Raw genomic sequence first — 27,667 nt, 5'->3', positions numbered from 1 at the left:
GCTCCAGGAAACTTTAAAATCCAGACTGCAGGCAGCTCTTACGGGGGAACAGCATGTTGCTGCTTGGTGCTTCAAAAGACCTGCAAACCAGCAGCAGCATTAAGAGAAGGTTCATGCTTTTTCTGCTTGAACCTAATGCTGTTCAAGCAGACCCTTCAAAGAGCAATTTCATTTAAAGTTTGATTTTTTAAAATTTTTTAAACTTATGGAGAAAGGTTGCTGTTCTGAAACTGGAACTGAGTCCTTTATCACCAGGTATATAGTTCCACATTAACCAATTTTTTTCAGGTGCTTTTAATGTGGTTTGTTGGTGTTTTTTTCTATATTCTTCTGGGAGTGATATTTTTCTGAAAATATTTGTCACTGCTTCACTGACCTGCCTTCCCCTGCAAATTTTTTGGGAGATGGTATAAAACATGTTCTTTTCTTGTTGAAATTAATGAAAACTATTTTTGTTCCTCAAAACAGCTGTGGGCAGGAATACAGCAAAGTGGGGAAGAAGCTTTCTTGATGTCTGGAAAATAGTGGGTTTGTTCTGATGAAGTTACAGCCAGTGGAGAATTCTTCTGGGTGACTGTGCGAAAGGGTTGGCCCTGAAATCTCTCAGCAGAATCATAATGTATCTAACTGAGGAGGGTTGTGCTGGTTTTTAATTTGTATGTAGAAGCAGGTCTAGTATTCTCATGACACAAACTAAGCTGCATCTGAACGTGTTCTAAAAACAGTTTCACTTCTTGCATGTTTTCCCACGATAAATTCACAGAATCACAGGAGGTTGAGGTTGGAAGGGACCTCTGGAGGTCATCTGGTCCAACCACCTTGCTCAAGCAGGGCTGCCTAGAGCTGGTTGTCCAGGAATTGCATCTTTAGTTTCAGGGAAAAGAGAGAGAATATGCTGCTGTACAAATGGAAAAGGCATTTGGCTTTTCTTACTTTCCTGCCTTCCATCGAGTGAGCAGGTCTGGGTGCAGAGGCAAGGTGCTGGCCGTGTCCTATGCCAGTTTGTGGGTGGAACACCTGGAAATCAAGAACGGTACTCTTTTCCAGATTGAAAAGATGCATCTAATGCTAACTTGTCTGAAAAACAAATGAGAAATGTAGCAGCTAATTAAATCCTTCTATTTAAGATCAGGATGAAACTGAGACAGTGGCAGAGTAAAGGAGGACTCAATTTTGCTTCATTGCATGAAAAACAGATCTATCTTTGTGCTTTCAAGACCCGTTAGGGTACATGAGCATATTTGTGAAAGTGTAAGCAACCTCCTGTTCGACCTTGCATTTTCTTTTCATGCTTTACTATGCCTAGCTTTAAAATATTTCTGTGAAAATTAAAATTGAGAGTCATTGTGGTGGGTTGATCTTTGCCAGCTGCTAGTTGCCCACCCATCTGCTCTCTTGCTCCCTGTCCTCAACAGAAGAAGTAAAATAAGATGAAGAAACTCATTGATTGCGATAAAGACAGGGAGATCATTTACCAGTTACTGTCATAGGCAAAATGTCACAGGCTTGACTTGCGGAAAATTAATTTATTGCCAATTAAAATAGAGTTGGATGATGAGAAACAAAGACGTAACTCGTAATACCTTCCCTCACCCCCCACTCTTTTTTCCTAGGGTCAACTTCACTCATTCATTCCCAGCTTCTCTACCTCCTCCCTACACCTTTATGTATTTTTCTTCTTTTCTATTTTTAGGAGGGGTAAGAAGCACAGTATAATTCTGAGGACCCAGCTGTCGGTGAGAGTCCATGCCTGCATTGGTAAGTGAAGTTCCACATGCCTGAAAGAGAACAAATAAATAGAATCAATCTCTGAGAGCAAATCTGCAGAGTATGAATCAGGCTTGCTGTGTTCCAAGTTAAGGATAATGGCTAATAAATTGATTTCTTCGTTGTGTTTGTTGCGTGCTAAAATTAGGGTATATTAGTTACATTACCCTTAAAGTATGTTAAACAGCCCAGGGAAGTATAGGATTTGACAGTAAAGTATGATGGTTGGGGGTGCTTTGGAAAATCTTGGATTATCTGTCTTCCCACAGCCTTTGTGTGTGCCTGAAGAAGACTGTGTTCTCAATCTGAAGAATTGTTGGCTGACAGCTAACTGCTGCATTTTCATAGCATGTAATGTTTATTACTTCACATCTTGCAGATCTTGGCCACCTATTTGTCATTATCACAGTGTCACTGTCTTAAAAACCCTGGTTAAAACAATGCTGTGATGAGAAAAAGTCTAATGAAAGTCATAATGTGTGTGTTACAAGAGCTTTAAGGTTGCATAAGCAGAGGCTGATGTGCTGTGATGGCGTTAATACGTTCTCCGGCGTTCTGCAGAGCAGCATGTTTCACTGAATGTTAGTGGCAAAGCTAATGCTCGTGTTCTGGTGATCTTATGATAGATGTTATGGGTGGCTGGTTTAAAAAAAAAAAAGCCAACCCCCCCCAACCCAAAAAATAATCCTATATGTATGTGCCACAGTTGCCTGTTTTGTTTTCTATTTCTCCATAATAGATTCAACACCCTAATACATTTAGCTCGTAGTTGGTCTTATTTCAAGAGATCATAGCTGAAGCATTGGAATATAGATACTTTCCTTAAAAGGAGGAGGAGAAAGTCTAAGTTTTGTATTATTTCCGCAGTGCTACTGCTGTCGGAGGATTCAGGCTCTAAATACAACTAAACTTCTTTCCCCTGCCCCCAGGACGTGTTATGAAACAGCCTTTCTGGGAATTTGAACTGAGTATAAGCAACCTACAGAATTCCTTGAATACCTCCCATTGAGAGCAATCTCTAGGCTGCCTCACGCAGGAACAGATTCTCCTCTACTACCGTTGGCTTGAGGAAGTACAGTAGAGCAAGCCTACGTGTTAAGTATTAGAGGAGAAAGAGATGCTGTGAAGTCTAGGCTGATTTTATAAATGTGAATGAAATTAAGAACAGCTTGGAGAAGCTTGTTCTTGTTAGGTCTGGGGATATCTTTGGCAAAACAGACCAGTGCAGCAAGACAAGATTTCATATGTTTCCTGGATTGAGGTTTTATAAAAACAATTTTCATGTAAAAATTTTTGTCCAGAGTGCAGCTATCGAGGAATTGGAGCACACCACGTTTTGAACTTCCCTGTGTGGTTGCTTTTTTGTTATCTGTTTGCATTCAAGCTCACTGAGGGCAATTAGGCATATTACTGTGCACGTGTATTAATTGTTCCTGTGTGAAAGTGCGTTCCTTTGTCACGTGCTGTTACTCTCTGGCAGCGGTGATGCATTCAGTGGTGAGTACAGAGGAAGCTAGGCTGCAAAACTTGAGTCCAGTTTTTGAACTCCTAGAGCAGAGGTGTGTTTGGATATGGGCTTTTGGCTTGGTTCATTACAGGCAGAAAAGCCAAACACAAGATCTGGTTCTAATTTCTAATCCCCCTGCTGAAGTTTAGATTTTTAGGGTAAGTTTTTGTTTCAGCCCATAGCTTGATGTAATGTAGTTTCTTCTGTCTTTTTCTTTTTTATTTCTACATATCAAAAGTGTGTTATTTTTTGGTATGGGATAGTTTGAAAGAGTCAGGGACACTCTGCAGTTCTTCGTACTGGCCTTGTTTGGTGACCTGTGCCTGGCAGTTAAACTTGTCACAGGATAGGAGGGTTGTTTCACTGTCATAGAGGGTACTTTTCTTAATCTTGCGTGTACTTTCACATCGTCTGCCTGTTAACGTCTCTTTTGAAATATAAGCATTAGGTTTAGAGGTTAAAAGATGTGTTACATATTTGGAGTAGAAGCCAGGAGCTAGAGCAATCTGAGATGGTGTTACGTGGAATAAAACCATCTTGCTTTGGCTATTTTCCTTCAGTCTTCACAATATCCTTGGAAAGCATTGTGGTTAGCAATGTTACTGACTCTGCAAAGTCCCCAGTAGGTTGCTAGGACTGCTTTCTGGGAAGATGTGGTTTGTTCTGTAGTGCCCTTGCCGCAGAGCCTCCTGTCATCCTTGCATTCAAGGTTTTACTTTGCTCTGCAGAGCTAAGAGGTGTAAAGAAACAGCTTTCCTGTCATAAACTCTCCCATTTGGAAGTTGGACCAATATTTTTTTTTGTTCTCCCTAACATGTTGTACTTTTAAATTGTGGGAAATATACAAGTGTTTATGTTCAGATGTCCAGATAAAGTTTTCCATCCTTAGTGACTTCAAATCTCTGGGGAATTCATTGGGCTTTAGTGTCAGAGGATGTATTGACTACAGGCCAATATTTTATGAGACTTGGGAAGCTTTAGCAAGTCCCATGTCAAGTGGGGTGGGTTTTTTTGGTTTTAAGCAGGGCAGGGAAGGAATAAAGCTTAATAACTTGAGTGCGGAAGTTGTTAGTGAGTGGTATTTTCTGTCTTATTGCATACCAGTCACTCTTAAGCATATTAGTCAATTTAATGCATTAATACTCTCCCCCCCCCCCAATTTGAGTTCTTGTCTTCTGTTCACACTAACAACTTTCAATATGGAGGAACAAATTTTCTTTTAAATATCACTCTACTTGTTTTCCCATTTTGTCTTGATCCTTATTAAATTGTCAGGACTAGTTAAAAGGTAATTTCAAAAATAAAATTTAAGTGGTTTTAATACAAACTACAATATTTACAATGGTTTGTATCAAAAGACTATTGCAGAAACAAGTTTTGTTCATATAACTGATTGAAAATTATAGAAGTACTTTTGTACTTGTTGATGTTAAAAGACCTTAGTGGAGGAAGATCTGTCCTTAAATCACATAGTGTCAATTGGCTTTTTTCCACAATCTGTCAAATTTGACCTTTTATTCAAATTAGATTTATTGTGAGTTAATACCCTGTGGGAAAAGTCTTCCTGGTATTTCTGGCAGCCGTATGACTTTCCTTGTTTGTATTTAGTTGTGTCTTAATGTAATTGTAATTTGTATGTATCTAACAGTTACAGCCTTGATAAAGTCCAATGTAAATGAGGAAGTAGTTTTACAAGGCGAACACCAACAGTGCCAAAAACTTTCGCCCCTGAAACTAAATGGAAGGTTTTAGTCAGAGAAACTCTTTGATAATGAAGTTTTAAAGATCTTTAAAAGCTCCACTCTTCCTGGACATTCATGTTGTTCTTGCTTGGACAGCTCTGTTTGCGGCTGCTGCTTCATTTGCCTGTTCATTGCTTCTTGGTAGTTTTCTCTCAAAATCTGAGGTAGTCTCTGAGAGAAAAGGCACCATTTACTCTTACGTATCTGGATGCAGTACCTAGCCCAAGAGAGTCCCATGCCCTCTTTTAAAACGCTTATGCCTGTGGTGGGGAATCAGGAGTGTTGCTCTCAGTACTGAGAATGAGGTTTGGACAGGGACTCATGACAATGACTTAGAATGATTCTGCCAAAAGAAGTTTGACGTAAGCTTCAGGTGCTAATACAATGTAATACAAGAAGAATGCAAATAACAAAGGTTGATGTAATTCTGAATATATGTATTGGCTTGGGATTGCTCAGAGTACTGTAGCTTGGAAGGTCAGCAAATGTTGCAAGCTGTATTTTAAATTTTACTTCTCCTTTGTGTCAGTTTATTATTTTTAAAAAAAATCACACACAGTCACCCCCCCCACCCTCAACTGGTTATTTAAAATGTTTTTGCATTATAAAATTACATTTTTGTATGGTTATAGCTCCTTCCTGTATTTATGCAAATAAATATTTGCATAAACATTATATAGATTTATTTATAAAGATTTATTTATCTGTCTATAGATTAAAAATAATTTGCGTAGATATTTGTGTGTATTACATTTCATAGCTTGATCCAGCAAGGTCCCTAAACAGTGTGCAAGTATATTATTGCAAGAGTCTTGCTGAATGTATAATATAGCTTCATTATTAGTCGTTATAACCATTTTATAATCCCATTCTATTGGCTTTTGCACATGGGCAGTTGCAGATTTACCAGAGCATGGTGCTTAAGTGATCTACAGTGTGTCCGTCCTTCCATGGATGCTAAGCAGTGGATTATTCCCAAGTATGTGACGTGACAGCTGCTATGCTGCACGGTGGCTGTTTCTAGACCTTGTTATTAGGGCATCTGCTTTAACCAGCAGTGTTAGCACCAGTAACCCAGCCTTTCCACGCAGCTCTTTGGACTGTCTTTTTGATATCGTCTTGCTCTTGATATCTTTTATGAAACGTAGCCGTAAATATGTTGTTGAGCACCTTTTGTTCTGTGATACCTGAGGGAAGCTGTAAGCTAGTTGTAACTAGGAGGCTAGTAGAAGCCAGCTGTTTTTATTTGTCCTGTAATGGCTGAAGTATGCAGCTAGTCCTTTTTTCTATGTACAGTTTTCCTTCTGTTATCCATTATGTGGACTTGTTGCATGTATTACAGCAGATATGATGAGGTTCTGCAACCATTTATGCATCTATTGAACCTTCTGGTAGGATCTGTCCCACCAGGTGCTTGAGATGCAAGGTCCTCCCCAGTGGAACCACAATGCTTTCACAAAGACAAAGTCATGTCTTGAGTCTGTAACTGTATCCGCACTTTGTTGCAGACAAGATATGTGGACAGAAGTGGGGAAGAAATGTGGTTTATCCTCTTATGAGTATAGTATCGAAGCGTAGAAAAGCCAGTGCAATTCTGGTTAAGGCATCATGTGAAACTGACTTGTGTTTAATTCTCCGAGGGCAGAGTTAAGCTTGTGCCTACAACCCATGTTACTGGTACTGTCTCACTTGAGATGCTTCTCCCTACAAATATCATGATTGTATTGCATCTGTCTGGCATATGCGTGTTTGCCATGTGCTGAGTGCCAGAGTAGAGTTGTCATTGCCATGGACACTGTGAAGCTCCTCCAGTTCATACTTTAAAACTTTCTGATTTCTTTTTTTCTTAAAGGGAATAGCTCATTGAATTTAAACAGCTTTCTTTTGATAAGGGAGTTTCTGAATACACGAAGAGAAAGAGTCTAATTAAAAAGCTTTTCTAAAGGAAGCTTAATTGTGGCATTATGAGCTCTTCATTTGGGCAAGTAATGATTGATATGTTCCAATGAAAGTCTCAAGAAAGAGAGGTACTTTGGGTTGTTTGAAGGGCATTTTACAGTTTTCTGTTCAGTGTTAGGCATTCCTAATAGAAAACATTTTCAGTTTGAGAGAGAAAGCATGTGGAGAGCATTAGCAGTTCAGCAAAACGTGCAACCGATTCGGATTTAATTTAAAGGGAACAAAAGAGGTGCCTTGAGAATTTGTCGGAAGCGCTGTGGTTTTGCCTTCTTTGCACTGATGGTAACAGGAGAGAGAGAGAGGTGAGTTGAAATTGCTTTGTTAAATATCTTAGCATAATTGGGACAGAAAAGACGGTGATTAATGGATTTAATGGTGCTGCACAGGGATCCTGCATGCATTATGGATTTGTAATCATGACATGCTTCCTATGACTCTTGCTGTAAGTTGGTAAAAGTCCTGGCTTAAATGAAGATAATAAACAACATGTTTATTAGATGTAAACTGACATCACACAAATTGAATAAATGTGAAAAGGAATGCCAGAGCTTGAGGGGGATTTTTTTTTTTTAAGGGTTAGGCTTTTTTAAATAGAATAATTTGAGTTCTAGTTAAGACAGTGCATACAGCACAGGGGCCTGCTTCCAGATGTGATTGGAGATACCTGGTTCAGCTCTCTTTCAATTTGAATGAAACATGAAATAGCTGCAAAGGCTACAATAAAAATACCTTTTTCAGCTTTTTAGGATTATTTAAATTTTCTTTCTGGAGAACGTGGAACACAGATGCTCTAAGTAAAATCCCCTGGTTCCCAGATCAGATTGCTTTGTGAAAATCTATCCGTATAAATAACTTGTGGTTTTGCTCTAAAAATGTACAACTCTTTAAACTGAAATGTTAGACTTCTGTTGTACTCCTCGTGCATGCTTTTAGTCAGCCTCCTTTGTGGGGATAAACCATGGTACTTCCACATAACCTGTGATTTGCCTTCTGTGATCTCACCAAGAAACCTCTGGGCTGGTTCTGTAGGATTTCAGAAGGTGTTTGAGACAAAGCAGGGAAATTTCCAAGATTTGTCTCTGCATATTTCATTAAAATTATAATCCTTAAAATAAGCTTTGCAGCAAGAAGAACCAAGAAGCTGTAGAGCAGATAAAGCCTCCATTAGCAGTGGCTTGTTGCTTTAAAACAGTGGATTCCTGCTTTAAAGGGGCTTGTTCCAGGTTTGAAAGGACTGCTGTGGAGCATGCTAGTGGGATGCTTTTCTCATCTTGGGAAGCTTTGTGTCAAAATGTGAAAGCTTATCTGACTTGACTTGCACCAGGAAGTACTTCAGAAATCGAGTGAAATGTCTTTGAATTGGGATAGCCTCTTTCTGACTTTTTTTTCCTGACAACTTAGATTTCCATAATAATTCCCTTTTCTTACAACGTGTAAAAATTTGCAAGGGAGAAGGAATCTACTTTTGACTCTTAAAACATAGTGAGATTTAAAACAAATCTTGTTTCTAAACAAACAAACAAAAATCGTCAATTATCTTCAGTGGTACCTTAAAGGAAACCATCTCCTCATAAAGCCAGGAAGGAAAATAAGTAGTATGATACTTTGCTTCCCACCCCCATCACAAGCCCATTTAGACTTGTTTCAGCTATTTTTTAAAATGAATTATAAAGTACCATATTACTGATATGTGGGGTTTTTTTAAAAGTGGTTTTTTTTCATGCGGTCTAAATACGTCTTTTTGAAGATTAAAAAATTCTAACAAAATGCAATAATGCTTTTATTCTTTGCATATTACTATCTACCCAGTGCTTTGAAAGTACTGTACATCTGCTGAAGAATAAAATCTTACAAAAAAGGAAGACTAAGTTAATTAGTGAATTAACTTGAAATTTCTGGAGTTTACTGCAATTGCAGTTTCTAAAATTTAATGTCTAAGAGAGTCATGTTGCTATTGTTAGGACTAGATTTACCACCTTTTTGTAATCTGAAGCGAAACAGACATTGGAAATTTAACCTCTGAGGTGAGAAGAATTTTGTAACTTTTAAAACTGTTTATAACTTCTCATAATGGATCCCAAAAATGGACCCCTCTGGAAATAACTGGTAACAACAGTAGTATCTATGATGATGAGGACTTTGTGGATTTGGTTGGGGGTTTTTTGTTGTTGGTTTGGTTTTTGTGTGGTGGTTGTGTGGTTTGTTTGTGGGTTTTTTTGTTTTTGTTTTTTTTTTAGAAAAGCAAGCAAATAGTTGATTCTTTTGATAGATGATTTAGGCATTTTTGAACGACTTCCATGTTCTTCAATTAGATTTTGAGAAATACTTCCCCAATAAATAAATCAGTGCAGCCTAGGAATTGTCTCTAGATGTTGCTGTTACAATTCTAGAGGAGATGTTGCAGAGGCTGGCCCTCCGTGACCTGTGGGAGCTCTTCATGCTTAATGTTTCAAGAAGTCTCTGTGTGTGTGCAGTGAGAAGGGGGGATTTGGAGAAGAATCACATCAATTTCAGAGCTGCAAATTGGGTGGTCAAGGCAACCTCATCAGGTTGTTCTGCTACTGCTGATGCTGTGTAACTAGGATTTTGCAGGTCCACGTTGAGGTGCGAAGCCCCCCTTCAGCATTGCTTGTACTTGGTGCGGCCTTTCTCTCACCTTGGGGGCTGTCCAGGCATCAGCCTCTCCCAAATCACAGCTTGTGACTCTCAGGTCAGTTGGCTGGGACTTGTGTGGCTTGCTGAGGGGTGGCTGTAGTCATCCTGCTAAGGTAGGAATCTATAGAAATCATTGCTGCTGTATAGCTAGGTATGAATGTGACAAACTTGCTTTTACTTCATCATAACAGTTCCCAAATTTTCAAGGGGGTATCCTAAATTTCATTAAGTGTAGGAGTTTGTGTAGTTTCCTTAAAAGGAAAATAAAATAATAAATTTCATGCAACCTCTTACATCAATAGCTGTTGTTAGTTTTCATGTCGTTTCCCTTTTTAGCTGTTTGCACTTCCCACTTACTTTATAGATCTTTGTATTGACAGACAAAGCAGTTCTTACTCTTATGGTCTGTGTTCAGACAATTGAACTCATTTTGCTGTAGACTGAAGCACAGCATGTTCAAGCCCTTAACCGGGGAAAAAAAAGTTAAGTTCATGTTAAATATCTTCAAATAAATTAGCATTACACTTGGAAGAGAACAGAAGGATTTTTTTCCTGCCTCCACCTAAACCTGTACTATACAGAAAATATAAACCAAACAGATGAATTGAGTTCAGATTAGTTCTCTTGAAACTGTGCACCGCTCAGGCCTGTTTTAAGCTTTACCCTGCAAAACTTGTTAGAGTAAAACAAATTTAAGCACCTAAACTATGGAAGAGAAATCAGGAGCTGCTACTTAAAAGCTGTGGCTTTGGAATAGGAAATGTTGGTATTTCTTTGGGATGTTGTTCTAAGCCCTGCCACTGATTTAGCCTTGTTTGTAAGGAAGGTGGAGGGATGCTGGTTTTGCTCAAGTGGAATTAGGGTAAATATAGTTCCTACCTCCCTGAGATGTTCTAAGATGCATGGACAAAATTTGCTTTGATTTACCAACAGTCTCTAAGCATGTATACTAAAGGCTGCATTAACATTAAATATATAGCTTTTGTCTGCTAGCTTTTGTGTTTAGGAGTGTGCATTCTTCGTCTTGTTCAGCTGTAGATTTTAGGTCTGGATTTGCTGAAATTTAAGGAGCTGCATAATGGTCACGGAAGTGGCTGCAATGCAAGTTGTGGCTCTCACTTCCCAGGATTTTTGGGTAGAGAAAGAACTGGATTAGTGATGTTTATTTTTCTATAACATACTTCTAGTGTAATAAAAGAGCAGAAGTGGTGTTAGTTCATAAACCAAGGAATCGTGCTACTATGGAAAGGAGGCTTCTCTTCTCTTCAGAATGAATCCATTACATGTAATGCTTTTGAGTGGAAGCCCTGCAAAAGGACATAAGGCAAAATTTGTATACCCTGTTTAGTACTACCAAAATACTAAACAAAAACCTCTACATGTCTAATGTCTGGGCTGATTTCCTCCCCCCACCCCTAGTCAATGACTGAGGGAGTTGCTGTGGAATAAATAGGGACACATTTCCTCGCTCTATTCTCTCCTGTATGGTGGGTTTTTCTCATTCATTGCATGTCTGATTTCTGCTCTCTGATGAACGGTTTTGATCTCTTACTTGATTATCATGTACCACAGATAAATGTGTACTCCAGTATGCCTTATGATGATTTATTTTGTATTAGCTTAAAAAAGAGAATGTATACATGTCATTGAAATGCAAGGTCAGGAGGTGCATGTTTGAACATTATCAGTCTGCTTCGGTCTGCTTATCTTTAAAAACGGTAAGTAAAATGTGCAAACTCATGGTCAATGATGCTTCAAACTGATGCCGCTTGCTAACTTTTTGTGAGCTCACTGCAAGGCCAAGTATATGGGTATCATCTTTTCAGACCAGGGCTATGTTGTTCCAGTCCTTATATGTACTGAAAGGAGGGTTAAGTTTTGTTGCCATCTCTAGATCTTACAGTGAAAGGTGATACAAAATACATGTGGTTTTGTAACACCGTTGGACTGATTTTTCATGTGGTTTATTAACTTTTTTCACTATGATATGTAATGTTAAATGCACTCTCTCATAATTCAACAGTCGAGAAATAGTTGTGCTCTGTTGTCGAGTTTTCATCGTGGCATTTAAATACTGTGTACTGTTTTTTCCTTGCCTTCAGCTATCCTATTTTGCTCTTGTTTATATCCTTTTCATCTTTTTCATGTGCGGCTGCTTTTATTTCTGTAGAAATTCAGATGATTTAATTTGTAATTTGGGTGCCTCTCAATTTATTTCTTTCTTTAAAGAAGTACCCCAAAGATTTGAGGAGCTTTATTTAAATAGGTGTCACAGTTCATATGATGTAACATATGTTGTCATGATGTAACATATGTTGTCTCTGTAAGACTTTTAAGTGAGGTATCCACCAAATCCACCAAGTGTCAAGAAGAAAATGTGTACTATAATGCAAATTATTGTGACGGTACCTTTGAAGCATTTAGATAAAATGCTCATCTTGGGCTCAAAACATGCCACGGTCAGATGTGGTCATCAGTGGTGGAAGAATCCCACAACTCATTGTCATTATGGTTTTGTACTTGTATGAGCTTGATGAAATTGAGGACATCATGGTATCTCTGTCTGGAAAAGGGAGAGAGAGAGAGGATTTTTGGAGTTTTTAACTGGTGATGTTGTAAGTATTATTAAATATTACGTAATGCAGAAGACTTATTTCACAGCTTTTCATGTCTTCAAGTGTTACTTTTAATCATGAGCTGTCCTTTTCTGGGTTTTTCTTGGTGGTTTCTTTTTTGTTTGTGTTTTTTTTTTAAATGTACAGCATCTGTATTTTAATAAAGATAACAGCTCCTTTAAGTCTCTTTTTTCCTGCTTAAGACTCAACAAGGCACATAAAAATTTGGGCTCCAAAGAGATAAAGTTACAACCTCTTAATTTAAAACCCCAGCAGAAGTTACTGTGGCTGAGCAGCATGCTATTGTAAGTGGTAGGATGTCATAAGCCATATCAATTCATATTTAGCAGTTTGAGATGATTCTGGTATGTATCAAGTTATATATCAGGTTTCTTTTAACCTTTCAGACATTAAATATTTAGCTCTTGTCTTACTGTTAAAACATGAAGAGGAGTGTGTTTGTAAACTCTGTACTTAAAACAAACAAAAAAAACCCCCAAACCTATTTCTGTGGTTTTATTTCTCCCTGTGGCTGTTGACAAGGATTACACTTCAGCTTTAAGGGCCAGTTATAACTTCAGAATGTCTAAAACTGGCATATCAAGTTAACTTGTTACTGTGCTGAGGAGGAAAATATAAATGCTGGATGTGTTCCTTACTTCTTCCGTAATCCTAAATTTAGGTTCACCAGCCATTTTTTAAGAGCTGGTTCAGCATCAAATGCCACTGGAGAGATTTGCTTACTGCTTGACTTTGTGTGAAAGAGGAACAGCTGAGAGTGTGGAAAGCTTCTCGGCAGGTTGGGCACGGGAGGAGGCCTGGGACTGATCTCGCCCGTGCCCGTGGGCTGGGGTTTTCCTCAGCCCTTTTAGCAGTAGAGGTCATTCTGCAGGGTTTGGGGGCCTGACAAACTGTTCCGGGTAGAGGACGATGGTGACGATGCTAGCAAGACAGCAGCCAGCTGTCATTGCTTTTTTGCCTCTTCCTGCTTAGAGGAGCATGCGTGAGTGGTTCCCTGTAACTGCATCAGAACCACATCAGGAGGCTTCCCTACTTTTTTTCTTTTGCTGTCATGCTGAAATGCTTGGTGTTGCACTGAGGAAAAACTTACTGTAAAAAATGTGGGTATGTTTGCGTAAAAGGTCCAGCATCATATGTAACTAACCTGAAAACTTTTGTTAAAACCCTCACAAAGGAGTTCTGCCATATGTTGTTCACTTCAACAACAGTATGTTTAAAAATTATTGATGAATTTTTAATTATTCATAATGTATTAAAATTCCTAGTATATTAAAAATATTTGAGATCCAAAAAGAGTGGGTGAGAAAAGAAAATCTTCCCTATATTTTTGCCAGAATAACCAGGTACTACTGTAATATTCTCAGGGGTGGTGTGCTGTGCTGTGGGAAAGGGGAGCCAGAGGGGTGCTCTGAACAGCTCCCTAAAGCCCTGGGTGTGAGCACATGCTGCACTTATGTCCAAAGGTTAGTACAAGTGATGAGTACACAAGCACCCATGGTTACCCTAGGTAACACACTGTGGGGCACTCTGATAGCGGTGACTGGGTCTCCTGGATTTTCACTCTGAGGTTAGTGGTCTGCATGTTACTGTCACCATGGTCTTTGCTGTTTTATATTGTGTATCTGTACTTCAGGTGTTGCGTGTGGTTTTCTGTTCTGTACGTTGCATGTTCCAGGCTCCTTAGTCAACATTTAGTCATTTAAATGTCTTTACTAGGACTTTAGGGGGAGTTTTCCTAACCTAACAGCTATGAGGTTGAATCTTTTTGTTTTAATGCCAGTAAAATACATACAATTTGGTACCAACTCAAGGACCTAGAAGGAACGTCTGTGAGCTGGCAGTACTTGTTTTGACTAAGATGCCTGTTACCTCAGGGTCCCGGGTACCATATCCAGCTGGCCCCTGGGGATGCTTATCCAGGAGGCAGGACAGGTGAGCAATCCAAATACAGAAGTGCCCAAACAGTTCCTAAATTTCTCTGTAGGGAAAACCAAAACAAAACAGCAAACAGAAAAGCACACACTGCACAGAAAAAGGATTTTTGTAATTGCATCTGTTTTATGAATACTGAGAACCCCTATTCTTACTCTAATATTAATAATTTAAAAAAAAACACACAAAAAACCCCCAAAACACCCAAACAACCCCTCCAACCCCCCAAAAAAAGAAAACCCAAACACCCAAAACACTGAAAAAACAAACAAAAACAAATAAACCCAACAACAAGAAAACAACATGGACTTAGTTCCTCCCTCTTCTCTACTTTCTCCTTCTCTTTGTTGCAGGAAAGGAGAAGGAGCCTTACAAGCCTAATTCAGCTGATGGGGAGCTTCAAGGCACTGGGCGTAGTTCTCTTTTTGAGTTGCTCTTGACCATGCTGCATGTAGGAAGATAACTTTGCTTCTAGCTGAAGCTTTACTGCTGTATCGCTGCCATGAGTCCTCCTCTTGTCAGCCCTCCCCATCACACCAGGCATGCAGCCTGGTGGCTGTGTTAGCCACTAGGTTCCCTCTGTCATCGGTGAGCAGAGTCTGTCTAGAGGGCACTTCAGAGCATCTCCGTTATGTTCCTGCCCTGAATTCCTCTTTTTCCATTGACCATAAAGGCAACAGATTAGGGAGAGGAACTGTCTGGCTGAGAGGTACATGTACTCTGGTTGTCCCTGGTTTGTGTCTTCAGAGTCCTGATAGTCGTTCTTGGATGACAGCAGCTTTTAGTGAAATCTGGTTCTTTGCCAAACTCCAGAAATAGTTGCACTGATTTCTTTTTTCCTGGTTTCTATCAGGATCTAATATGTAATTTGTATATGTGAATTTACTTATTTGAATAACTCCTGTGAAGTTATGCTGGAATGAAGTTTGCTTAGAGCAAGTAAGATTCAGGGATTCAGGCTATGAGTAATCTCCATTGGCTCTAACGCCCATCATATGGGCAGAAGCAAATGGAGACTGTGTCTGCTCTGTGGGTGTGCCCAAGCGCTTTGCTAGGACTGAGGCAGAAATTCTGGATGCCAGAGCACAAGTGTATTTTCTGGGCAAATCCTCACCTCCTGTAAGACGGTTTAGGGTGAGAGTTGGTCCATTCTACCCTTATGGAGCACCAGTCTTAGACTTGAATGAGATGGTGCGCCTTGATAATTTGTACCAGGCTGTTTCCTGGAGATCAGACTTGCAGACGCATCCCTTCCCAGGAGAAGGGGAAAGCTGCAGTTTTCCTCTGGTTCCTAGCATGATGTTTCTGACAAGACCTCCGTCAGAGCAAGTGAGCTAATTTCCGCATTGCAGAACCTGCCATGTTACGTGCTGAGCTGCAAAGACTAAAGAGGAGGATTTCTTTTCTCTGTCTCTCCCGTTGCTGCTGTTACTTTTTTGTATTGCCTGATCATATTCTGAGCCCGATGCCATGTAGCTGGCAGTTTCCAGAGGCAGCACTGCCTGCAGGTGGCTGTGCTGCCTGTTGACGGATGGGCCGGTGGCAGGCAGTCAGGCAGCCCAGGCACCGTGCGCACAGGCTCTTGCCCATCCCTCCCTTTCAGGGTCAGGTCAGCTGTACTTTGGCATTAAACCCCTAGCTGGAAAGATCTTGTCCGTGTTTCCTATAAATAACAAGGAAAAGGAGGAGACGCACACTTCGCAGGCTGCAGTTGTACCTGTCCTCTCCCTGCCGAGAAAACAAGGGATCTATTTGTAGAGCGGCTGTGTGTCCTGAGCGTTTAAATGCGATATCTTATCGGAGGCAGCTGTGGTGCATGTCAGTATTCACCCCTTTCACGCTGGCTTCTTAGTAGATAGTGAAATTGTGAGTTTCACCTATCAATTCTGCCTCCGTTACACGATATCACAGCCAGAATTACAGTGACCCAACTATGTGCCAGTGACCTCATGGTATCTCTTGGGGTTTTGTACCTCTGTTCTTTGCATGCTTGCGCATGTATGACAACACTGCTTTTCACTTTTCTCTTTCTCTTACCTCGTTGATAGGACATTAGAGTGTATTGCAGCCTTAGTACTTCTTATCAGGGATAGCTTGTTTTCTCTAGGAAGAAAAACAGTAGCACAGTTTGGACAAAGAGCCTGAATTCCTTTCAGCTCACCCATTCTTTTCATTAATTCCTTGGGGTTAAGTAAAATTATGCAGGGAAACTCTTACATTTACTTTTGTCAGCCTCTAATTTCTGAATAAAAGTATCTGCTGTGGATGGAGTATTTGCTTGCAGATCTGTGTTTGCCATTTTGGAGCACGATATCTGATTCAGGCTTTGAGCATTTTGAAGTTACAAGGAAGTGCCTGACTTCTTCCCCCTGAACCCAAGTCTCCTGAGCCCCTGCATCTTGGCTGATAAAGTGGACAGCTTGCTTGTGGCTTTCAGGGATTTAAATCGGACTGAACAAAAGCAATGCTGGGGAACAAGGTAATGTTCATGTTCTTCTGTTGACTCCTCAAATGTCCTGCAAGTGACTGGTTCAGTTCTTCCTTTTTGATGTAATTAGGATTATGTTTCTCAGGCTCACTTCCTTGACAGTCTTGGTCAAATACAAGAAAATTAGATTTCTTGGAAAAATGGGTTCTCCTGAGGACAGGTATGTATTTTCCATTTTTATTCAGAAGACTTCCATTAAGGACTTGTTAGTGAATAGCCCAGTTTTCTCAGTCTTATGTTTATTGTCCCATGCTCTCCTGAGTTAGGTAACCGCCTGGTACTTTGGCTGCTCTGAACTGCGCAGGTAGGAAGGCCATGGTGTGCCAATTATGTTTGCAGAAAATGAATGATCACCTCTGGGCACCTGCAAAACAAATGCTGGTTATTTAGGCACTCGATTCTCTGCTTCTAGCTCGAGCAACATCCAGCCTGGATGGTGCTTTTTGCACCTGGATGGTGCTGGAAAAAAAAAAAAATTTGTTTTAATTTTTTTTTTATTGCTGCCTTTCTTTAAGTATACTTTCTCTCTGATTATCTCCTGACACATATTGTAATGTTCCTTTTAGCGCAGTGTGACTAGTGTGCAGGGAGCCTATGGGCAGGATCTGTGGGAGCATTCTTGGTAACATGTGAGATAAAAGCATAAAAACTTACTCTGTTTTCTAAAAAGACAGTGAATGAAAATGCTTCCTAATCCCTAGGAACCAAGTAAAAAGAATAATCTACCCAACCCTTGCAGCATGGCTTTGCAAATTTCAAAAAATAAACAGGTAATAATTTAGTCGGAAATAACTCTGAGCATCCTCAGGAAGCAGCTGTAGGGAAGGTGTGTGTACATTGTCTTGCTATTGTGCTTTAATGAAATACAGACTTGCAAGCACATATGGCCAACAGGTATAGTACAAGTAAGTGCAGAGCTAATTTAATGTTATCTTGCATGATCAAAAGAAACTATGTAGGTGATTGCTTCATTTTGTAGAGGATTACTTTCCAGAAATCTTTAGGTTATTTGCAGTGGGTAAGTTCTGAAAGATTTTCATCTTCCCTCTTACAAAGAGTGGGGAAGCATGAAGTGAATCACAAATGGGCTATAGAACAAAATGACCTTGGCTGGATCAGATCAAAGGTCCACCTGGGCCAGTTCCTTGATCCCTCCACTTGTTTCTTCAACAACTGCTAACAGTTGCTGAATTGAAGAATATAAGAAGAGTGCAAGTATTCCACAGAGTGCTTTCCAGCCTCTGGCAGTTTTGTGCTTCAGGGACTTTGAGGTGGTGTCTTTACAGTTGGTCATCCTCTGTGGATTCTCCTTCCAGAAACTGCACAGCTGCTCTTCAGACACCCTTCAAACTTTTAGCATATAGAAAATATCACAGGTATGAGTTCCAACAGTTCAACTGCACTGTGGGTGAGGGACTGGCTCTCTTTGGTTATTTTGGACTTGAAACTTTAATTTGATACCCTGTAGCTGTATTGGAAAAGGAATTCCCGATCCACCTTCAGCCTTCTGTTGAAGGCTCAATAGCCGTTTCTCTCTGTTCCCCTCCCACCCTCTCCCCAGACCATCTCTTTACAGGGTGGAAATCCCTATAAGGGATGGGAAATCCCTGTAAAGGATTTAGGAATGACTTAGGTGGCCATTCCTCCACTGGAAGCTGGACTGTCTTCACTGCGTGATGCTTCCTTAAAATACTTCAACAATTATTTGCCATTAATCAAACTTGTCACAGTTTTCTCTGTCTTTTCCAGTTCTGCTATGTATGGCATTTGAGACTAGGGGCCTCAAATGTACCTACTATTGAAAATGCAGGTACACAATTTCCTTAAATAGTGTTATAATGATGCTTTCTGCTTTGTTTGTATTCCTTTTAAAATAATTCCCATAATCATTTCGCTCTGGAGCAGGTAAAAAGCAGAGTTGCTACAGAACTGGTATTACCTGAGTACCTTCTGAGTGACAAAATTCAATTTAAGGCCATAATTACTTGAAAAGTTTGGGTGATTTTTTTTTTTAATTTTTTAAATGTGTAACACTTCTCTGCACTGAATTTCATCTGTCATTTTTATCATCCAGTCAGTCGGTATTGGATGCTCGTGTGGCAGTTCTTCACAGCTGAAACTCTTCTTACCTGCTTTGAGTAGCTGAGAATTAACAAACTTTACTCCCTTTCCATGTACCGTCTTTGTTCACGTTATTTATGATTGTGGTGATTGGCACAGGCCCACACACCGGTTCAGTTAGCTAGACTATGAATTAAAATTTTGTAAGTATAAATTGGATATAATTTTAGCTCTGGACTTTTTGAGGGGTTAATGAAGGTCTGAGTTTGCCCTAATATATCTATTCTGATGTGAAAACAAAGGTGTAACCTGATGCGTGTTCAGGTGTATTGAAGGAGCCAGAACTAACCCTTATGTTTGTTGTTCCAGGGTGGCCTTGTCTTAACTTGAATGTGATTAATCACCACACATCTGTTTTCCATTCTAATCAAAATGTAACTAATACCTCTTTCTGCTTGTTCATCCTCTGCTTGTTCATCCATCTAGTTTTTCATGGATCCATAAAGACTCAAGAAAAAAGTTTGGTATATTTGGCTGAAATTTAAGAACATTTTTCTTCTGCTCAGTAAAATTATTTGAACGTGACCAGTAAATTTTAATTAATGTTATTTAGTAAGGATAATGACTATAATTTGACAGAAAACAGGTCTATATGAGGTCATTACCATATCGGAAATAACACCACCACTCTGTTACTACACTTTCCCCTTCTCTTGTTGAACTGCTGCAGATACAGCACTTGCAGGGATGATTTTATCTTCTTCCACATGGTGGTAAATTCATATGGCCTAAATGCAAGAATTTTCTGCAGACATTTGCTGAGGAGTTTTTTGTGTCTGGAAAGGTCCAGCAATTCTGTGAGCTTGTTGATGACTTTTAATACTTAGGGTTTTAAGAAGGGTCAGCATGGTGTCCCAACCACTGCTGTCACACCTTGTGCACACATGAGGAGGAAAATGAAATGCAGCAATAGCTTTCCACCTCGTGGTCAGTTTGGTGTTTTGGAGGAGCTGGAGGACCCTCTGTGTGTTGAGGATTAGCTAAATTCAGGGTGTGGTTTCCAAGAGGAAGGTGCCAAGTGCTGCCGCCTCCTCTCCATCACAGGGGCACCTCTGCTGGGCTGCGCTTCCTGCTGAATCTCCGGGGTCCTGGGATTAACTGCAGCCTGTGTGCTGGCACAGGAGGGAGTGGGACTTTAAGCACAGATAGCTTGAGACATTCAGTGTGCAGAGCAGCCAACCCCTCCTGCAGCCATCTCACTGGCAAGGTTGTGGAGGTGAGAAGCTGCAGCCTGAGAAACAGGCATCAACAGCATTTCTGCTGCTAGAGAAAGCTGGTCTCGTGGTTGCACCTGTAGCTCATCCACAGTTTTGGGCAGTGCGTGGAGTGGGAAATGGGACTGCTCTAATGGTGGTACATCGTGCTTGCCATTGGTGTGGATGGAGAGGCTGGCTCCATCCCTGCACCTCTCTCCTTCTCTGACTTTGCTTTTGGCTAGAATTAGCTTTTTTTGTCGCTTTCTGAAATACGTGACCGATTGGTTCCCCTCAGATGGCATAGATGACATAAATTTCTGGATTTTTATGGGGACTTAAAATCATAGAATGGTTTGGGTTGGAAGCGACCTTTAAAGATCATCTAGTTCCAACCCCCTTGGTATGGGCAGGGACATCTTTCACTACATCAGGTTGCTCAAAGCCTCGTCCAACATGAATGTGAACACTTCCGATGAAGAGGCATTGGAAGTGATGACTTGATATGTCAAGAGCTTAATCGTACCACTTGGAGAGTTTTTGTGTGGACTTTAAAGGCATTTGTGATTAGGTAGGACCCCACTTACATGAGGTTTTGTTGGCATCTCTGTTGGGATTAAGCAAAGACGTCAGAGACTTCTGGAGATACCAAGGCCTTTTGATCAAACCCTGAAGGTGATAAACTTGGTCCATATGAAGAGTCCATATATAATGGAAGAGCTGAGAACGGGAGGCACATCTTCTCTACCATCCTCTGAGGAAGTTCTGCTTTGCATAAAAATCTTGCTTGCAGGCCTGTGTCCCAATTCTGGGCAGCGTTGCCACCAGTGCAATGCTCAGTTATCCCAGATCTCACTGGCTTAAGCTGCAAAATGAGTGAACTATTCATAAGGAGTCCTGACATGAGCAGTACAAAACCACAGAAATTCTCCTCTCCTTTTTCTAAGAGGAGAACTATTTTTAAAGAAAAGGTATACTGGTGCTAAAAGATGTTTTATACAATTCTCAATTTTAACCACAAAATATGAGCTTCCTGTTTTAAAAAATTATAGTGTTTTTCAGGTAGAATCTAAACTTCTGAGGATTAAGAAAAAGCAATCTGCATCACCTGTGCAAGCTGGGAGTATGTCATCCAAACCAGTAAAAATGTTCTGTTGAGATAATTTTTTTCTTGTCCTGCTTTATCTAACACATTTAAAATCTCCTGATCTCTTTTTCCTCCTGTTATTTATACTCTCTGAACAGATTTTTCCCAAACTTCCAGCCTGAAACAGTTGCATTAATTTCTGTTGAAGCTCTGGGTGTTTGGCTTGTCTGAAAATCAGTACCTCGATTTGTCAAATATTCATATTATTAAGTTTAGCTTTTTTCCCTTTCTGCTTTGCAGTTCCCTAGAGCTACGCATTTCAGTCACTGGTACTTGTTCACCAGCAGGCAATGTGCTGATGACTTCAGTTTTATTACTTAGTTGCTTGGTAATTGTGAATTTCCATTTGAAATTAGTTGAAAATCCTAAAGCCGCAGTCTGTTTTCATGTGTTAATCTGTCCCACAATGGCACAGAAAAGTATGAGGGTGTTGAGGGCAATTATCGGTGAGTGGGGAGGGCAGCTGATACACCCTTTATGCAGAAGAGATCAGTTTACCATGGAAACTCACAAAAGGTCTCTGCAAATCTGCTACATATATCAGAAATATACAGCTACGCTGGAGGTATAAGCTTTGCTTTCCAGAATGAAAAAAAAAGTCCCCTACAGCTTCAGTTTTTATGCACAAGAGTGTTTATGGATGTTAATTTGAAAACTCGTGTGTGTTTTCAAAACTCTGTTCTATAAAGAATATGCTTTGGGAAATCAGTGATATTTTGCACTGTTCTGTATTAAAGTTAGTTTACTACATCACATCTAGTAAAAACAACTTTAGAGAAGTATTACTTTTCTGATAGTCTCTATGCAGGGATTTAAGACTGGAAAGGGCATCCTGCGAGAGTAGTCCTCTGCTATCCCACATTATATAATCTCCTCTGTAAAGTTGCTACCCAGTATACATGAACATAGCAATAGCCACTTTTTTTGCTTTCAGTTGCGTTTATGAATTGCTAAGTTCACCCTGTAGATCCTGGATAAAATTGAATTCCTGTTGGCCGTGCAGTCTGAGATTTCATTACTGCTGACCTGACTTGGCATCCCAAGTTTGGGAACAGCTGTGTGTGCTGAATCACATCCTCAGCCTGTGCAAACTAATTCTCCTGTAAGTCAGCTGAGAAGCTGGTACAGCCTGTCTGTCATTTCTGTAATGTACAGATGCAAAACATTTATGCCTGAGCTTGTTGTTGCTCTGTAGATTCTCGGTTCCAAGCAGCAAGGAGCTTCCAAGGTGGAATCTCGGGGTGGAATGAAATCAATATAAACATGCTTGGGGTAGAGATCAACAGTCGAAGAGTAATTAAGGTCTTGTGCTCAAATTTCAGATTGGACACTTCTGTTCAGCAGCAGTTCTCTTTAAGGGATTCTGCAGAGCTTGTTTTATGCTGAGTATATTCTCATTGCATTGATTTTTGAACAGCAGAGCACTGTATGTGGCATGTGTTTCAGTGAATATTGACAACTTAAAAACATGTAGACAAACTTTTAGAGTGGTGGGAAGGAAGAGACTACAACGTGGTAGCTGAGTCTTGAATTTCTGAATCTGGGCAATTTATCTTTAGCAAACTGTGATAGGGATTACTGCTGGACGCTGTCATGTTGCATACCTTGCAGGTTTCCAAAGGAGCAGCTGTGAAGGCGGTTAAATTCGGTGAAGACTTTCACTAGTATTACAGTACGATATTTGGCACTGACAATGAAATATGAGGATATAGAAATACTCTCAAGGCTACTAAGCTAACTCAAGGCAAAAAAAACCCAACCCAACAAAACCACCAACCCCCCCTCCCCCAACCTAATCCCTGAGGGAATGCCTGCTTCTGAGGATGAGGAATGTGTAAGTGGGTGTATATATATATACATTAGAGTGGTCTTGGTCACCATCATATCCAAAATGAACACTTGGATTTCCTCATTGCGTTAAGAAAAAATGATGGTGTCACTGGGGGTAGATGTGACAGGGCTAGTTGAGAAGCCCTGAGTGCTGCTGTAAATGGATACCTGGGTTGAAACGAAGCTGAGTTAATTCAATACAGGCTCACTCCTAGAGGACAGGTCAGTTGAGCAGAGGTAAAATACTGCTGTAACAGATGGACAACTGCTTGGGAAAGAGATTGAAATAGAGTAAGGTAATTAGGGCAGGAGGCAAACATATTGCATGACACTACATACATGACTAGGGCTAGAATCAACAGTTACCTTCCTGGAGGTCTTTGGCTGTAATGCCAAAAGGAAGGAGCATAAAAGTGGAAAGAAAGCAATATCTCTATTATGATTTCTTTTTTACATTTACATGCAAGGTACTTTCCAGATACTTGAAAAGGATGTAATCCCTGCTTCAAAGCACTCTCTTTTTGACTACAGAAATGTAGACAGAGGTTAGGGGAAGGGGAACTAAATAAGGAAAGTGTATGTAGTTTGAATGCCTAATTACACATCCAGAAAATATTTGAAACAGTCAAGGTTAAGAGTTAAACCCTCAAAAGTTAAGAAACACTGGAATTATGGTAGACTTCAAAGCTTTTACTATGGTATATTTCAAAGCTTTTGTATGTGTATCTCTCTTGGTCACGCACACTATAGAAGAAAGAAAGGCTGAATGGGGATACCTGCTTATGGGGTTTAGCTCCCGCTGTTTCAGGCCCCTGTGTGCACTAGATGCTGGGTGAGAAGGACCTGCGAAGCATGTACCATGGGTCATGGCACACTTTTCGCCATCCTGCAGGCAATTGACGGGCAGTAGTGAAGTATTGAAAGATGTAATTGCGATGGTGGGCAGCACAATTCCCAGATGCGGTGTTACATATTCCTTAATTAAATATGGCATAGAAGTGTTAGAGGAGCCTTGTGTTCAGCTTGCAAAGCTTTGTGAAAAGGACTCTGACAAATTCCGTGGTGTGGCACCCAAGGCTGGGTGCAGCGCTTCTGGGGAGTCTTAGGTGAATCTGTGTCGTGGACTTCTTGGCACTGCAGTACTGCCCTAATGGGTGGCAGGGGAAGGTTGAGGTCCTCTGCAGGAACTCATATTTTGCCAATTGTTTTCTCAGTTATTTGCTGACATCAAAAGTATGTTGACATCAACAAACTTGGATTTAACTTCAGGTGCTGGAGGGAATGAGTTTTAGAAACCACAAGTTTTTCTGTATTGGTAGCTACATTTTCTAGCTACTGGTAGAGGAGTAAAGAGATGAAGCAATGTTTCTGTGTTCTGTGGAATGAACCATTTTTTCCCTTCATATCTTTCCTTAACTCCCTCTTTGCCTCCCAGGAGGGAGAGAAGAGGGGAGAGACAGCAGACCAGATGGCTAAAGTTTGGTTAAAAAAATAAACAGTGGAGAGCAGGGTCTTACAATAACAAGTGTTAGGTGACATTAACAAGAGGCAAAGCTACTGGACTGACTTGTAGCTAACCTACTGATGTTCTTCTGGGCCAGAAGTGTCACTCAGAGGGTGCTAAGGATGACTACTTGTCGTGGTTTAGCCCCAGCCGGCAGCTAAGTACCACGCAGCCGCTCGCTCACTCCCCCCTGGTGGGATGGGGGAGAGAATCAGAAGAGCAAAAGTAAGAAAACTCGAGGGTTGAGCACGGGAAGCTGAAAAGTCCTTGACTAGTGCAGCAACAACTAAAACATCTCTGTATTATCAACACTGTTTTCAGCACAAATCCAAAACATAGCCCCATACCAGCTACTATAAAGAAAATTAACTCTATCTCAGCTGAAACCAGGACACTACTAAAACAGCTGCTTCTTCAATCACCATGTAGGTCTAGGGAGAAGTTTCTCGTTAACTAACGATTAAACAAATTAATTTTAACTTCCTCACATTTCTGTTACTGAAATGGAGTTGGTTGGTGCAGTGCACCGTTGAACAGGCCCCCCCCCTCCCCCTTCCCTTATTATTAGTAGTTACTCAGTGGGATAATTTATGTCTTTTGGTAGAAAGTTTATGCAAGAAAAGCTTTAGGAATAGCATACGCGTTTGAGCTATTTTTCTGAGTCTACTTTCAAGACCATATTCAGCTGTTTGAATACCTTTCCAAAAGGAGGTTATTGCCAAGGACTTCTTGTGGAGATATACCATGCGTGACTGCTAGTACCTCTAGCAGGCAATTTATTGCAGGAGAAGTGCCATGTTAAAACATAAGTACCTTGGTTGCCAAGCATTGGATTTTGGACTGCAGTGTTCAGATTTGCAGCTCTATGTGGCCATTGTATATGATGTGTGCTATCTCAGAAGTCCACTTCATTCACGTTAACCCCATTTACTGCTTTTCCTCCTCCACTCCCCATCACTTCCCCACTGTTCTAATCACAATCTAGAGAGGTGTACAAGTCTCTCTTCTCTATATTGATCCACAAAAATGGCAGTCAAAATATTCTACAGTTTAATTTTTTTTTTTCCCCCCTGCTGTATAGCAAACCAGCCAGGAGTGGAGATACGGTCTATTTAAAATATCATCTGCTTGTTTCTTCATGTCCTTTTCTAGAGGAGGTTAAAACATTGGGAAGGTGAGAGGCTTTATTGTTACTGGAAATAAAATGAGTGAAATTATGTGCGTGATCCTAAAGTTAAATGTAAATAGATTATATTGCTAAGGATTTTGTAATCTAAATTTGACCTAGTTGTATTACTTCTTTTTTTCTTCATATGATGACTTTATGTATTCAGGTATTTGTAGCTCAGTAATTGTTTAGGTATCCGATTCTTCAGAAAAAAGTATCTGTTCAGCTTTTTCCCCCTTTTTAGGAGATGTATGCAGCAGCGCGTACATCCATTCCCTTTTTACTTCAATTTAGATACCTTATGGAACCTTCCAAAGAACTGGTTTCTGTAAAAGTCTTAAATAAGAGGCTGGGAGAAGTGCGCAGCACTACATTGCAGTCCGATGGTTGCAGGCATTATGAGGCCCATTAACTTCTCCAAAGCTTTAATTTTCACTGTTAAGGCCAACTTGTTACAGCTGTCCTGCTGTTCCTGCATTCTGCAGCCCCCTTTGGGCTGGCTTGTTGCTTCTGCCGTAGGTCGTGTTTCTGTGGAAAATGCTCTGGAAGGGCAAACATCCTCCAGGGGCTCGGGTGAGTAAGGATTTCAAAGAGCTGGGCTGGGGCTTTGAAACACTGCTGTGATCAGGCTGGCAACCTGTCTGAGGCTGCTGAATGGTATTTTGAGTGTGTGGTACGTAGTGTGTGAGCTGCTGTGTGCTGAGCTGCCACTTATTCATCTTTGGATGAGTACATGCCTCAGAAGCAGAGTGTGTTGCATTGCGTTATTAAGCATCTTCTTGGACCACCTTGACAGCACGGGGACGTGTACAGTTGTCTGGCTGGCACACAAGTTTCTGCTGTTGCCTCCAAGTAGCTGTCTTTCCCTGCCCGTGTTATTTCTGTCTTAACATCTTGAAGAAAAACAAATAAGAACCAAACTCCATAGGACAGGCAATTCCTAAGCTCTATTTATAAAGGTTGCTTATTCAACTTGACGTTAACGCTGAGGCAACTGCATAGTGAAGCTGTTATGCTATACACACTTCAATTACAGTTTTACAATTTAAGCCCCTTTGGCTTTAGGATACAGTGGATCATGTTTTGGGAATCAGAAGGAAAATACAAAGTCATTGAAGTAGCATTTTTGTTTATCCACCTATAGGAAGGGTTGTGATGTTAAAAAAAGATCACCTGTTCATGTGAGTGTCTGTCTGCCCGTAGCATACACAATTGTGTGTACATCCACATGCAGCAGTGCAAGGTTGTTCAGCGTATGGGAAATATTGTAGTCCAGTTTGCAGAAGAGGGTGACAATGAAAGAATTCAACAAGCGAGGACATCAATTAAATCTCAGTATTCCAAGGAGGAATAGTCCTCACCTCTGTGGTTTTTTTTTGTTTTGGTTTTGTTTGGTTTTTTTCATTCTCAAGAAGCTGGGGGTACTTGAGTTGTTTCTCTTGATCTGAGCAACAAATGCCAAGTCCAGCTCCTTGTGAGGTTCTTCTAGAAGAAATAGTAAGGTAGCAGCATTGCTGTTTGTTTTCACTGTTTTTTTAAAAAAAAGTTAAATACATATAAATTGCAAAAGCATTTTTTGCTGTAAGAAAACCTGATAGCTAAAAGTAAGGAGTTACTAACTATTATAAACTACAATAAAATTTACATCAGTGCATCTCAAGTCTGATTATCTTGTACGTTAATTTTTGTTAAATCTGTTGGTTTGTTTCTGTCATATAATTTTGACAAACTTTATCATAGGTCAGTGGACTCTTATGCCAGGTGAAGATTTGACTCCATTTTCTGAAACAGTTTGTTCTTTTTTAAAATAGACCAGAGAACTTGTTGTTCCTTCAGAATCAATGAGCTTCTGAATTTGGAGTGTAAGTAGAAACTTGTTAAGATGGAGGGAAGTGCAATTACAGTTAAAGTTGGATGTAGCACTGATATTGTGTCGTGTCTTCTTTTATAATAGGTTTGTTCTTTATGACTGTTCACAGGCTTATAGGTAAAAGAGCTGTCATAAGGGTTAACATGTT

General features: G+C 40.2%; 1 protein-coding gene across 13 annotated transcripts in view; it reads left to right on the top strand.

Annotated features, from left to right (window-relative positions):
- Positions 1 to 27,667, top strand: part of FHOD3 (formin homology 2 domain containing 3) — a 414,659-nt gene that overhangs the window by 57,859 nt on the left and 329,133 nt on the right. For all 13 annotated transcript variants that reach the window (XM_072852997.1, XM_072852996.1, XM_072852995.1 and 10 more), the window contains exon 3: positions 1,694 to 1,758. In XM_072852997.1, coding sequence (XP_072709098.1) covers positions 1,694 to 1,758 — 65 coding nt within the window. The remainder of the gene's footprint in view (positions 1 to 1,693; positions 1,759 to 27,667) is intronic.

This window comes from Ciconia boyciana, chromosome 2, assembly GCF_034638445.1.
Source record: "Ciconia boyciana chromosome 2, ASM3463844v1, whole genome shotgun sequence".
Taxonomy (NCBI): Eukaryota; Metazoa; Chordata; class Aves; order Ciconiiformes; family Ciconiidae; genus Ciconia; species Ciconia boyciana.
The sequence above is the reverse complement of the archived record's forward strand: the minus strand, read 5'-3'. Positions and strand labels throughout refer to the sequence as shown.